This window comes from Anoplopoma fimbria, unplaced genomic scaffold, assembly GCF_027596085.1.
Source record: "Anoplopoma fimbria isolate UVic2021 breed Golden Eagle Sablefish unplaced genomic scaffold, Afim_UVic_2022 Un_contig_8874_pilon_pilon, whole genome shotgun sequence".
NCBI lineage: Eukaryota > Metazoa > Chordata > Actinopteri > Perciformes > Anoplopomatidae > Anoplopoma > Anoplopoma fimbria.
This window is the reverse complement of record NW_026553611.1, coordinates 2130-16673: the sequence shown is the minus strand read 5'-3', so window position 1 is coordinate 16673 and position 14544 is coordinate 2130. Positions and strand designations below refer to the sequence as shown.

The window sequence follows — 14544 nt, the reverse complement described above, 5'->3', positions numbered from 1 at the left end:
GACTTTAGATCCCTAAAAACTCATTCATAAGAGAACCATTAGATCCCTCACATCTAAACTCATTCATAAGAGAACCATTAGATCCCTCACATCTAAACTCATTCATAAGAGAACCATTAGATCCCTCACATCTAAACTCATTCATAAGAGAACCATTAGATCCCTCACATCTAAACTCATTCATAAGAGAACCGTTCTGTAGTTTTCTGATTTATTAGTTGTTCCATCAATATTATTTAACGTTCTAAACGTGGTCAGCGTCCTCTGATGTGTAAATGTTGTGATGAGGTTCTTTATGTCTCAGGAGTTGTTGACGACGCTTCTTTTAGTTTTATTTTATTAGTTTATTTAACAGAATTCATAGTGTTCACTGAGTGTTGAGGCTCTTTGACATGTTTCTGAGTGTTTACTGGAGTTCACTGATGGTTCAGCTCTTCATGGATGTTCATGTTCAGTGATGAAGCTCTCGGAGACTTTCTTCATCATTTCTATGCTTATGTTTGAGTAAAACATGAAAAATGTTGCTGTGTTTTAAAAAAAGAAACAAATTAAATACAGAAACACTTCTGATGTTTCAACATGTTTCTCGTCTGCTTGACAGATTTATGATGAATCTTCTTCATTGTGAGAGTCATGATCATAAAGTTGTTTTTATAATTCTTTGAGCTTCAGATTTATTGTTTTATAAGAATCGCGTTTCACCTCTTCTGTACCTCTTAAGCTTCCGTAGTCCCGTCTTCCCCTCACAATGTAGATTTACATTGTTGAGAGTAAGCTGTGTGAATGAATGCTGTTGTGCTATTTTGTTTCTAAATGAACCGTTTATGTTGTATGCTTTATTGACTGCTTGTACAATCACTTTATAGTTATTTGGGTCGTTTCGGCTGTTAAAATATAAGTTTTCTGACCCTTTAATTTTTGAGGTTTAGGCGCCATTTTTGCTACGTCATATATGTATATATATAAAAATTAAAATAAAAAAATAAAAAAAACGTAATTCAGAGATTTTGGCATTCATTTTTGTAAATTCTTATTTTGTATGTTTAGGAGCCAAGGTACAGGGAGAGAAGAAACAAGATAATTGATGTGGTACATTGTCTTCTGCAGGTTGTGTTTTCCTTTGTTTAATGGTATAGTTTTTGTTTTCCTTTGTTTAATGGTATAGTTTTTGTATATTAACCACCTGGTGTCGCTGTTCTTCCTCTTGTCTACTACTATTCATGGTTTGAAAATAATTCCTGTTATAATTGAAGTTTAATGTTATCCTGTCAATTCTATATATTTCTTGACTACAAATATTCACAGTAATATAAATAATAAATATTAAGTATTTAGGACATTTGCGATTTGCATTGCTGAGAGGGCAAAGGTACAGGGAGAGACGGAACAGAAGACCATTCATGTTGTACATTGTCTTCTGCAGGTTTGAATAGATGCAAGAAAATCATCTCTGAGTTTTCTCCTTCTGTTCCTGATCCACATCCGTTACAGTTGCATGGATTACCAAGCAGCAGCAAAAAGTCATCCAGAAAAATTAAATAAAATACAATTCAGAGCCATAAGACTTCACTTGGGAGCACTCAAAACCAAACCCACGTGAACACATCGCCCGTGGAATAACCTCCATCATACTGGATTAGAATCCAAGGTGGACCTAACAGAAACATAGCATCGACTGTCCTGAACAATTGTTGGGAATATTCATCGTTCTCTGGTAAAAGCTTTGGGTGGGACATCAACAGGAAGGTGAAACATTTCAAATTAGATACCATACCACATAGTCCAGCAGTTATTAGGAGCAACATTCCTCCATGGATATTTCCACAACCCAAGATAAATATACAGATATTAGAAAAGAAAAGAGAAGAGAAGAGAATGGACTGAGAGGAATTTTAACGCTTTTGTAATTATCTAAATATTTTTACAGATGGATCAAAACACTAATAATGATAATAATCATGTAGGAGTCGGGATATACATTCCAGAATTCAATAAAGGAATTGTTAAAAGAATATCAAACAGGTTATCAGCAGCACTGATAGCAATTATCATCAGTCTTCAGTAGCTGGTGGAGGAGGTTAAACCAATGAAAGTAGTAATATGTTCAGATTCTGCAGCTGCAATACAAAGTATGCAATACAAAGTATACAATACAAAGTATGCAATACAAAGGATACAATACAAAGTACAATGCCTATAAAAAGTATTCACCCCCCTTGGATGTTTTCCCCTTTTGTTGCTTTTATACATGAAATCATGGTCAATACAATTTGGCTTTTTGACAAGAATTTGCAAAAAAGCTTCTTTCATGTCAAAGTGAAAACAGATTTTTACAAACTAATGTCAATTAATTAAAAATATATAGTGTAAATTAAGTGTTTGTAAAAATCTGTTTTCACTTTGATATTAAAGAGGTTTTATTTGCAAATTCTTGTCAAAAAATCCAAATTGTATTGACCATGATTTCATGTATAAAAGCAACAAAAGGGTGTAACATCCAAGGGGGGTGAATACTTTTTATAGGCATTGTATGCAATACAAAGGATACAATAGAAAGTATAGAATCTGGTCAAACAGTTCGAGAGGATCTTTTAACTGAAGTTTATACGACATTATTGAATTTACAAAAGTTAGGAATAGATGTACATTTCTGTTGGGTACCGGCTCATATGAGAGCGCAGATAAACTAGCCAAAAGCAAATTAACCAGAAGTTATATTTTAGAAATTTGTTTAGGGAGGACGCAAGAAAAATCAGTAATACAGCACGGAATAATGACATCATGGCAGTAAACCTGGAATAATGACATCATGACAGGAAACCTGGAATAATGACATCATGGCAGGAAACCTGGAATAATGACATCATGGCAGGAAACCTGGAATAATGACATCATGGCAGGAAACTTGGAATAATGACAATAAAGGTAGACATTACAATTATGCACACATTTACTGTAAATGACCATTACTATCATCAAACACTGCTAGCGTTAGCTGCTAGTGTTAGCAGCTAACAGCTAACGCTAGCACTAGCAGCTAACACTAACAGCTAACGCTAGCAGCTAACACTAGCAGCTAACACTAGCAGCTAACAGCTAACACTAGCAGCTAACGCTAGCAGCTAACACTAGCAGCTAACGCTAGCATCTTATCTGTGACGTTTGCACTGCTGGCTCAGCTTTAACTTCTAAAATGTACAGTTGTGTGATTTATAAATGACACTACCTTAATTATATAAATGTTTGAATAAATATAATATGGCCAATCTTATATCCTCAGTTATAACAATGACACAGTTCAATCAATAAGAAGCTATCCAAACATGGGCCCTTTCTCAATACCAAGTATGGTCAAGTGTGGACTTGCAGACTTGCTAGTTCAGACTTGGATAGTTCGACTCGGGAGTACAGACTCCAGAGGACGCAGTACGTCATTACGTCATTCTGCAATCGGAACAGCAGCGAACTTGATGACGTCACCAACTCAGCTCGTCCTGACCAGAGCCTCCAGTTACCTTCACTGTCATATAGACTGACATACAATGAAATGATATAATGTATACTATGTAATATATTTATATAATATTATAATTTATAATATAATAAAACGAAATGATATAATATAATATATAACATATAATTATAATATAATAAATATAATATATAATCTATTTATATAATATTATAATATATAATATAATAAAATGAAATTATATAATATATAATTATAATATAATAATATTATATTTTTATATAATATATAATTATAATATAATAATATATATTTATATAATATAATATATAATAAAATGAAATGATATAATATATGATATAATATATAATATAATGAAACGAAAATGATATAATATAATATATAATGATATAATTATAATATAAACAATTATTAGGACATCAAAATGGATCAGAGGCTGGTTGCTGTCGGTGCGCTTTATAGAGCAGCTGAAGAGGAGGACGGGCCATATTAGCCTGTCTCTCTAGCTTTGTACGTTTGTCTAATCATCCTATGCTGTTTAACCTGTCTACTATCATTTATATGTAGACTTGACAGTTTACTTGGCACACCTAGGTTAAAAACTAATGCAGTTTAATATTATATAATGTCTGTATTTAATGTTGTCAGCTTGGTTTGTGGTGCTGTTGAACTGTAACGTTATACTGAGAGGTGTTTCTAATATTTAGTCTACCCTTCATATACATGGGATGGACCAACACCTCTGAAAAACTATTTACATTTTAAAAAAGCAACATTATAACCTTGCTGAAGTTAACATGTATATACAGGACTGTTATATTAGACTACATTAGCTTTATCTAGGCCTACCTGATAAACTGGCCAGTACAGGGGAGGTTTGATACTTTAGTTTAATATTGGAATGGTTTAGCATCATTCCACATACAGACCTGCCATTTGTCTTCTTGGTACTCAACATAAAGAGGCTGATACTCAGTCTGACAGGCCTTGGACAGTTAGCACAAACATCACAATACATCAGTGCAGAAGTAGCCTACCTGTACTTCATCTGTGCCATGCACATCAGTTTAATAAATATCAAATAGTAAAAACATAAATAAACAATAAATATAATACATGATAAAAAATAACAATTAATAAACAATGTAAAGAAATTCCAAAAATATATATGTATTTTTTTTTTTACAGGACCAAAGTCCCTCACAAAGGTATGCACAAGTGCATGACCATGTGCCTCTCCTCGCCATGTTCTTTTCTGGAGCTGACTTGAAACCAGCCTTCAGGCTATCCAGGAGCAGCATCAACATGCTGGTCCAGATGCTGCCCCGGCAAAAAGCCCATGGATGGAGCCATGAAATGGAGGTCCTGGTCACGGTGTACTGGCTTGCCTGTGGAGCTTCCTACAGGGTAACTGCAGACATCTTTGCCATGCCACTAGCCACCGTTTGCCGGACCGTCCACAACGTCGTGGAGGAAATGATGACCATCCTCCACAGAGTCATTCATTTCCCCAAACCAGAGGAGATGGAGGAGGTGGGGGCTGGCTTTGTTCGCCTTGCTGGCCATGAGGCATTCCGCTGTGCTGCCGGTGCCATCGACGGGTGCCACATCAGGATTCTTCCTCCTGCAGAGCCACAGAAGAAATGCTATATTAACAGAAAACTTTTCCCCTCAGTGCTATGCAGGGCATCTGTGATGCCAAGGGCGCATTTCTGGATGTGTACATTGGAAATACAGGATCTGTACATGACGCACTTGTACTTAGAAGATCTCCGATGTACAAGCAGGCCCTGTATCCACCAGCTGGGTACATACTATTAGGAGATGGAGGATACCCGTGCCTGCAGCGTCCTGTTGCCATCATGACACCATACCGCCAGCCTGTAGCAAGTAAGAACACTTACACACACACACAGCAAATTTTTACTTTGGTGACTTTGAAACACAGCATACATTTTCTATGTGAATTTTATTAACAGGCCAAGTTGAAGCCCGGTACAACAGGCACCATGCAAAGGCAAGGAACATTATTGAGCGCACCTTTGGCATTCTGAAAACGCGCTGGCGCTCCATCTTCCTGAGGGCCCTGGAGATCCGGCCTCTGTTCGCCCCGAAGGTGATTGGTGCCTGCTGCATCCTCCACAACATGTGTGTGGCTGCAGGTGATATCCTGGAGGAGGAGGAGGAGGAGGAGGAGGAGGAGGAGGAGGAGGAGGAGGAGGGGGACCAGATGACAGCGAGGATGTTGCAGAAGTCATTCAGAGGGAGCTGTCGGGGAACGCTTGCTGCCCAGCTTTCTGCTCCTGGAGAACTGCCTGCATGTCTGGGTGAACATGACTACATCTAACAGTAAACCTCTCCAGATAGATAGATAGATAGATAGATAGATAGATAGATAGATAGATAGATAGATAGATAGATAGATAGATAGATAGATAGATAGATAGATAGATAGATAGATAGATAGATAGATAGATAGATAGATAGATAGATAGATAGATATAGATAGATAGATAGATAGATAGATAGATAGATATAGATAGATAGATAGATAATAGGATAGATAGATAGATAGGTCAGAATAATCCATTATTTCGTTTCTTCTGGGGAAAACGACTTGTTTGTGGGTAGTTTATATGTTGTATATGTTCTTTTTCTGGCTAATTTAAATTTCACTGCATGGCTGTAAATAATTGTATAAAACTTTTAAATATAGGACCTTGTGATTCTTTTCCTTTTGTTGTAAATATATACAATACACTATTGCCTTCAAGAATGAATTGCCTGGGTTGAAACTGAACAATATTTATTTACAATTAAAATAACACATTTAAATCAAAACTTATTCACAACATTCTCGAACAGATTAAGATATCGCTCTGCTCGAGCTGCTGCCTCCCTTTCACTCTTCTCCTCTCTCTCTACGGCCTTTCTCTCCTCTCCTCTTCCTTCTCTGCCTGCTCTTTCAAGAACTCCAGGAGGTTGTTCCTGGGCCTCTTTGTTGGAGGCTGACCTGCTTCCTCTGCAGAAGAGGTAGAGGCCGTTGGTGTGACCGCGCCACCTGTAGTGGCAGTCAGGTTTGCTGCAACTACCAGGGGCGGACTTATGGAGTGCTGCATCCATGTCACTGTACCACTGCCAGGTGGTTCAGTGACACCACCGGCCTCTACCCCTTTGCCTGTGGGGGGATCCCTAAGGTCCTGAAAATAGGGTATTAATCACTACACTGTGAAACTGAAGGCTCTCTCAGTAATACAGAGCAGAGCAACAGGCAGCTTACCTTGTATTTATCCTTAAGGTTGTTCCACTTCTTTTTGGCCTGTTTGGCTGTTATTGCCAGGCCAGAAGTGGTAACAAAGTCACTGGAAAAAACATAAACAAAGAGTGACACAGAGTGACACACTGCCTCTTCAATAAGATATGAATCATTATGGATGGAGACAGCACAAATCTGGCTCCATCCCTGACCCAGTCATACAGGCAATGATACAAGCACTCAAATAAATACTCACTGCAAATTTCCCCGCTGCGGGACTAATAAAGGATTATCTTATCTTATCTTACTCCCATCCATTTTTGGAGGAATTCCTCCTGCCAGTGAAGAGGCTCTCGTTGGCTGCCCACCAGGCAATGAGGGCCCGGGTTTCCTCAGTTGTCCCTTGAATAAAATATTGCAAAAACATCGGTCAAAAGTACAAAGGCAGGGCTGTAACTTGATGCAAAGTTAAAGTTGAAAAATATGTGTATGTATATATGTAAAGTGATGAAACCAGTTTGCACGGGAACTAATAATAGATGTAAAATCAGAGAGCAAAGATTGCTCGTTAGATACCCCAAACGAGTTATATCTCATGTTTAACCACAGAGACACCAGAGCGGCACATCTGGAGAGGCCTAGCCGAGACCAGGCTGCTGTCAGCGGGCTGCATGAGCATCACCGCCCGGTCTCCTCTCTGGTCCTCTCATATCTATATATATATATATATATATATATATATATATATATATATATATATATATATATATATATATATATATATATATATATATATATATATATATATATATATATATATATATATATATATATATATATATATATAATATATATATATATATATATATATATAATAATATATATATATATATGAGACAGTGACGACAGTCACGTGACTGTCGCAGCCAATAGCGTCTCTGGACACAGTGACGTATTTATTTACTTCCTGCTATCAACATGCCAGCCTCTCTCGTGATGTCTACGTTAATGAGTCTAATGTCTGTGCTTATGGATGTCAGACGTCAGTCTCGTGTCTGTCTGCTCCTCTGTCTGCTCACCCTGACCCGTCTCACCACCGGTACAGACACCTGTCTCACTCCAGCTGTCTGTCTGTGGAGCTAGCAGTGGTTACCTGGCTTAGCCCTGTAGCTCACTAAGTTCATCTGAGGTCCATCATACTTCTGTTTCATTCATAACTGTGATGACAGGTTCTGTTCAATTCAGTTCAGTTTATGTTGTAGAGCCCAGAATCACAAATTACAAATTTGCCTCAGAGGACTTTAAATCTGTAACCATGAGACATCCTCTGTCCTTACACCCTCACATCCTCTGTCCTTACACCCTCACATCCTCTGTCCTTAGACCCTCACATCCTCTGTCCTTACACCCTCACATCCTCTGTCCTTAGACCCTCACATCCTCTGTCCTTACACCCTCACATCCTCTGTCCTTACACCCTCACATCCTCTGTCCTTACACCCTCACATCCTCTGTCCTTACACCCTCACATCCTCTGTCCTTACACCCTCACCTCCTCTGTCCTTACACCCTCACATCCTCTGTCCTTACACCCTCACATCCTCTGTCCTTACACCCTCACATCCTCTGTCCTTACACCCTCACATCCTCTGTCCTTACACCCTCACATCCTCTGTCCTTAGACCCTCACATCCTCTGTCCTTACACCCTCACATCCTCTGTCCTTACACCCTCACATCCTCTGTCCTTACACCCTCACATCCTCTGTCCTTAGACCCTCACCTCCTCTGTCCTTACACCCTCACCTCCTCTGTCCTTACACCCTCACATCCTCTGTCCTTAGACCCTCACATCCTCTGTCCTTACACCCTCACCTCCTCTGTCCTTACACCCTCACATCCTCTGTCCTTACACCCTCACATCCTCTGTCCTTACACCCTCACATCCTCTGTCCTTACACCCTCACCTCCTCTGTCCTTACACCCTCACATCCTCTGTCCTTACACCCTCACCTCCTCTGTCCTTACATCCTCTGTCCTTAGACCCTCACCTCCTCTGTCCTTAGACCCTCACATCCTCTGTCCTTACACCCTCACCTCCTCTGTCCTTACACCCTCACCTCCTCTGTCCTTACACCCTCACATCCTCTGTCCTTACACCCTCACATCCTCTGTCCTTACACCCTCACATCCTCTGTCCTTAGACCCTCACATCCTCTGTCCTTAGACCCTCACATCCTCTGTCCTTACACCCTCACATCCTCTGTCCTTACACCCTCACATCCTCTGTCCTTACACCCTCACCTCCTCTGTCCTTACACCCTCACCTCCTCTGTCCTTACACCCTCACCTCCTCTGTCCTTACACCCTCACATCCTCTGTCCTTAGACCCTCACATCCTCTGTCCTTACACCCTCACCTCCTCTGTCCTTACACCCTCACATCCTCTGTCCTTACACCCTCACATCCTCTGTCCTTACACCCTCACATCCTCTGTCCTTAGACCCTCACATCCTCTGTCCTTACACCCTCACATCCTCTGTCCTTACACCCTCACATCCTCTGTCCTTACACCCTCACCTCCTCTGTCCTTACATCCTCTGTCCTTACACCCTCACATCCTCTGTCCTTAGACCCTCACATCCTCTGTCCTTACACCCTCACATCCTCTGTCCTTAGACCCTCACCTCCTCTGTCCTTACACCCTCACATCCTCTGTCCTTACACCCTCACATCCTCTGTCCTTACACCCTCACATCCTCTGTCCTTACACCCTCACATCCTCTGTCCTTACACCCTCACATCCTCTGTCCTTCCCTCACATCAGCACAGGAAAAACTCCCCTAAAAACCCCTTTAACAGGGAGAAAAAAGGAAGAAACCTCTGGGAGAACGACAGAGGAGGGATCCTTCTCCAGGATGGACAGAATGCAATAGATGTCATGTGTCCAGAATGAACAGCATAACAGAGATACAACACATTCAATGTATATGACATAAATGATTCATATAATAAGACTACTTATAATAATAGCAGCAATTATTACAATAGAATTATAGTTATGAAAATAGGGATAGTAATGTGACTAATAATAATAATGGAAGTAGCAGTGGGTGTCAGTCGGCTCACAGCAGGAGGCACGACTACGGTCCAGGTACCACAACGATTCATGGAAACCTGCGGAACGAGAAAGCAAAAGGGCTTCAGGGTGGAAGTAAAGCTAAAATGCTTAATGGTACAGGTAATAGTAATAGTAATGTGACGAGTAATAATAATGGTGGTAGCAGTCGGTGTCAGCAGGGCCGTAGCAGGATGCACATCCACGGTCCAGGTACAGCCACGATTTATAGAAGCCTGCGAAGCGAGAAAGCACAAAGACTCCAGGGTACAAGCAAGTCAATAAGCGTAATAGTACAGGCAATAATAATAGTAATGTGACTAATAATGATAATAATAATAGTAATGAGACTAATAATGATAGTGGTAGTAGTAGTGGGTGTCAGCAGGGCCTCAGCAGGTGGCACGATGACAGTTTCACTCGGCTTTGTCTTCAATAAGGTATCCAAAGGTATCCAACTAGTAGAATAGATACTAGAATAGAAGACTTTATTTTTATCTTTTGGCCTTTATATTTCATTACTTTATTTATTAGCTTTTGGTTTAAAGGACCTTCATCAGGGCATGTGATGATGAAGGTCCTGATGATGCATAGAACACTTTATCTTTAGCTTCTGGTCTGGATGGTTTAGACCGAAAGCTAAAAATATATATAGAGTTAAGTGTGCAAATAACTATTCTTGTTATGATTCCTGAAATAGAATGTTATATTTTGGCCTTTCAAGATGAAAAATAAAGCAACATGTTTTTGCTGTGAAACTAATTTTGAGCTTTATTTCACTGAATGAGTCATAACAAGGCTGTAATGCTCAGAAGTATTTTTTAACTTAACAATATGTTTAGGATGCATCGTCTACAGATAAGTCCCTATATCTTATTGTGTATTATATTAAGTGTTATAAGATATTTCCACTCGTAATTAGATAAATATACTTTGTTTTTGCACTGCTGACTTTCTCTATTAATGCATCTGAAGTATTGTAGGTCCTTTTGGCATGTCATTACCGGTGTAATATTAATCATGGCCCTGGTGCATTTAAGGCCCTGGTACTGTGCATGCTGGCTCACTGGGATTGCTGAGACACACTGAATAGAATGGGACCATATTTATTTTTACCCTGCTATGACATTTTCAAAATGGCTGCTGTGAAAAGGGCTTGAATGAACACTGAAAAATGCATTGCCTGCATATTTGTGCATTTTGTGTTCCCTGTGCTAAATATTCAGATGGTAAACTGAATAATGTTTCCTTAATGTGGGTGTGTGAACTCTTTTTGTTCCTGTATATTTTATTACCTTTATAGATATTCGTCTGTGATTTGTTGATGGTATAAAGTGAGAACACCTTGATGTTTTGTGGTAGGAACAGTTTTGGGTGTTTTGATCTGAAAATGAATTCATTTCTGTAGTTATCTGTTATTATATCTAATGATTGGTAAAATTATAACAAGCAGCAAAGCCCTCAGTCTAAAAGTGGTCAAAGACAAAACACCTGGTCATGTGACTTATCAGGTGTCTTGTTTTCATGTCAGTGTATTGCTATAAAGTATTTTTTCACTAAACAATATAGTGGAGATGCTCATCTACAGATACGTCCCTATACCTGATTGGGTCTTATGTTAAGTCTCATTAGATACTTCTACTGTGTCTTTGCGGTGCTCAAAGCTTCTACTGACGTTCTCTATTTAAACATCTTTCAGGTGAGGTCACAGTGCGTGCAGCAGCAGGAAGTGATGTCATTTTACCCTGCTCCCTCGAATCCAAGGAGAACATCGTAGCAGGTGTCTTTGACTGGAAGAAAGTAGCTCAGAGAGATCAAGGTCAGGAGGTTTTCCTTTATGATGCAGGTGATCATTACAACAACGGCCGTGAAGGTCAGAGCGAGCAGTTCAGAGGACGAGTCTCACATTTCCCAGATGACCTGAAACACGGCAACGCCTCCATAGTCATCAGAAATGCCAAGGTGGCAGACAGTGGAGATTACACCTGTGATTTTCCACATGTATACATAGTAAACAACATCAAGCTGTTTGTTGGTGAGTGCTTTCATAGAACAGTTTTTCAAGTCTGTCTTAAAACAATACGTCCCACATGAACATTGCTGTAATTATTCCTCCTGTATTTGTGTTCCCAAATACATTTCAATGTAGGCGACGTAGACAAAAACAATCGGATATATTCTTTGTTATCTGTTCTCTCTTAAAACACACCAGACTCCATTCACAAAAAACGTCATTTTACCTCTCAGAACGAAGGAGTTTCTGATGGTTAGTTTGTGATATAGTGTGAGTTTCTGATGGTTAGTTTGTGATATAGTGTGAGTTTCTGATGGTTAGTTTGTGATATAGTGTGAGTTTCTGATGGTTAGTTTGTGATATAGTGTGAGTTTTGGATCCGAACTCACCCAAAGTCACACAACAACACAAACAAAGTAAACTCAAACAACCCCGCTTCAAACGATCATTATGTCCTTCTTGCTCTCAGCTGTTGTTTCCTACATTAGTTGCTCAGCAGGTTGACGATATCACACAGTCACACACGATGATTTGATTTTCCTTCTAGATTGTGACCAACAGTGCTCGTCCTTGAAGAACAAATACGGGAAAACTGATGGTGAGGCCCTGATCTTTCTCTCCATAGCTCCATCTTTTCTGGCTGATGGCTGAACGCTGCTGATGTAGCATCTGAGCTCGATGGTTGTTTATCACCCTGATACGAGACTTTGATGGTATTGTGTCAAAGTTTTTTAAATGAAGGCGTCAGAGTTTGAGCACACAGACTTCCCCTCATCCGTCTGTTAAAGGTCGAGCACTGTGGGTCGGAATCTAAAAGGCTCACCGGCCTTTTCTGGAACAAAACTTAAATTCTCTCTCTGTGTTAGTAACTTTCTGCAGACAACCCAACACTTCATCATCTTTAGTGCATTTTTCTACATTTATTTATTGCTTTGCCTTCAGTTTGTGATGCATGTTGTAAACGGTGTTATTAAGAAGAATATTTCTGAGAATATCAGAAATATTTTTTTTTACAGTCAATAAATAAATCTATAAAAAACTTTTTTTAAATATCCTGATGTTATTGTCTTTGTGTCAACAGGTGCAGCTCCAGAGCCGAGCATCTCCATAGTTGAGGTCACAGACGTCGGGGTGCAGCTGCGGTGTGACGTCCGTGGAGCTTCCCCTCAGCCGAAGCTTCAGTGGTTCAACGCCGATGGAAACGTCCTCCCTGCAGATGAGCCGCAAGTCTCAGACCGAGGAGACGTCGGCCTCCAGGCCACCGTGACCTCCACCTCCACCAACCGCTTCACATGTGTCGCCACGCAGGACGAGATCGGCCACCAGATCGATGCCAACATCACTCTTCCTGGTGAGACTGAACCCGGTGTTTTTATCTAAAAGTGAAACAGAATAAACACAGCGCACACACTTCTCTCTCTCTCTCTCTCTCTCTCTCTCTCTAACCCGACGCACACACATCTTTGCTCGGCTTCTTCTTGTTCTCTTGTCTTCTCTTCCTGCTTAAATCCAGGTTCTTAAGAGAGACACTGGATCAGATTTGTCCACTATGGGTCCTCACTTCACTCATCCTGTTTGTGTCACTTACTGAGGAAACTCGTCTCTCTAACTCACTTTTAATTTTAGTGAATAAATGTTTTGCAGTTTGAATAATCTGACTGGACATTAGTGAGCTTTCAAAAGACATTTTAGTCTGTTTTTTTTTTGTTTAGCCCAGAATCACAAATTTGCCTCAGAGGGTTTTACAATCTGTACAAAAATACGACTCATTCTGTCCCCGGACCGTTGCATCAGAACAGAAAAGAATTGTCTTATGATTTCAGAGAGACCCCCTGAGGCTTTCAGAGGGTCTGAAGTGTAATCTAGGGGTCTCAGACCCCCGGAGACCCTCCAGTATTTCACACACTGGGTGTGATTTTTAGGTTCTGAGATTTTTATCTTTATCTTGTTTAGGTTATAATAATAAATGTTCTTTACATCCTGAGAGTCACACGTGGTTTTTCTATTAATGTGTTTCAGAGAAACTGTTCAAGGACACGTCAAGCAAAGTGGACATCACAGGATGGTTGGGAGGAACTGTTTTGGGAATTTCTCTTGTTCTTGTAGTTCAAATGTTCCTTGTATGGGCAAAGATCATCAAAATACGCCGTAGAAAAGGTACGTTTATATTACAGACTTTATCAACATTCACATAACAACCATCTCACGTCAACCTGGTCTGGTCTTCTCAGATAAAAGACCCATCATGATAGAAAAATAACAATAAAAATATACTTCATTAATCAAAGGCTTATCGTTCTCACAATCAGAAACACTTCATTGATCTCTTTTATTGGGTTTTATTTGTATTGGTTTCTGGTTCAAAAAGCAGTGACGGTTTAGAGAAGCAAGCTTGTGACAGGGAGGTTGTTGGTTCAATCCCGGGACTGACAGGTTAAATCTAATCCCTTGGTACCATCACTGCGGTGCCCTTGAGCACGGCTAAACTGCTCCAGAGGCCGGCCGATCAGACTGGTTGTACTGGGCAGCTTCCAGTCCAAGTGTGAATGTGACCAGGGCGTTCCCCTCTCAGTGAAATGTTCCCTAAATAAATAAAGTTTAATTAATATAACAAGGTGTAAACACGTTGAAATAACCATTAAGTGAATAGTTGATTCACCAAAT

At 39.9% G+C, this 14544-nt stretch overlaps 1 protein-coding gene across 1 annotated transcript; it reads left to right on the top strand.

Annotated features, from left to right (window-relative positions):
• Positions 1 to 4738: 4738 nt before the first annotated feature.
• On the top strand, positions 4739 to 14037 carry LOC129116655 (uncharacterized; the record flags this gene model as incomplete). Its single annotated transcript, XM_054627447.1, has 6 exons — positions 4739 to 5094; positions 5169 to 5383; positions 5473 to 5655; positions 11566 to 11901; positions 12962 to 13231; positions 13900 to 14037. Coding segments are annotated over exons 1-6 (1498 nt in total), but the record flags the coding sequence as incomplete, so codon positions are not given.
• Positions 14038 to 14544: the final 507 nt, after the last annotated feature.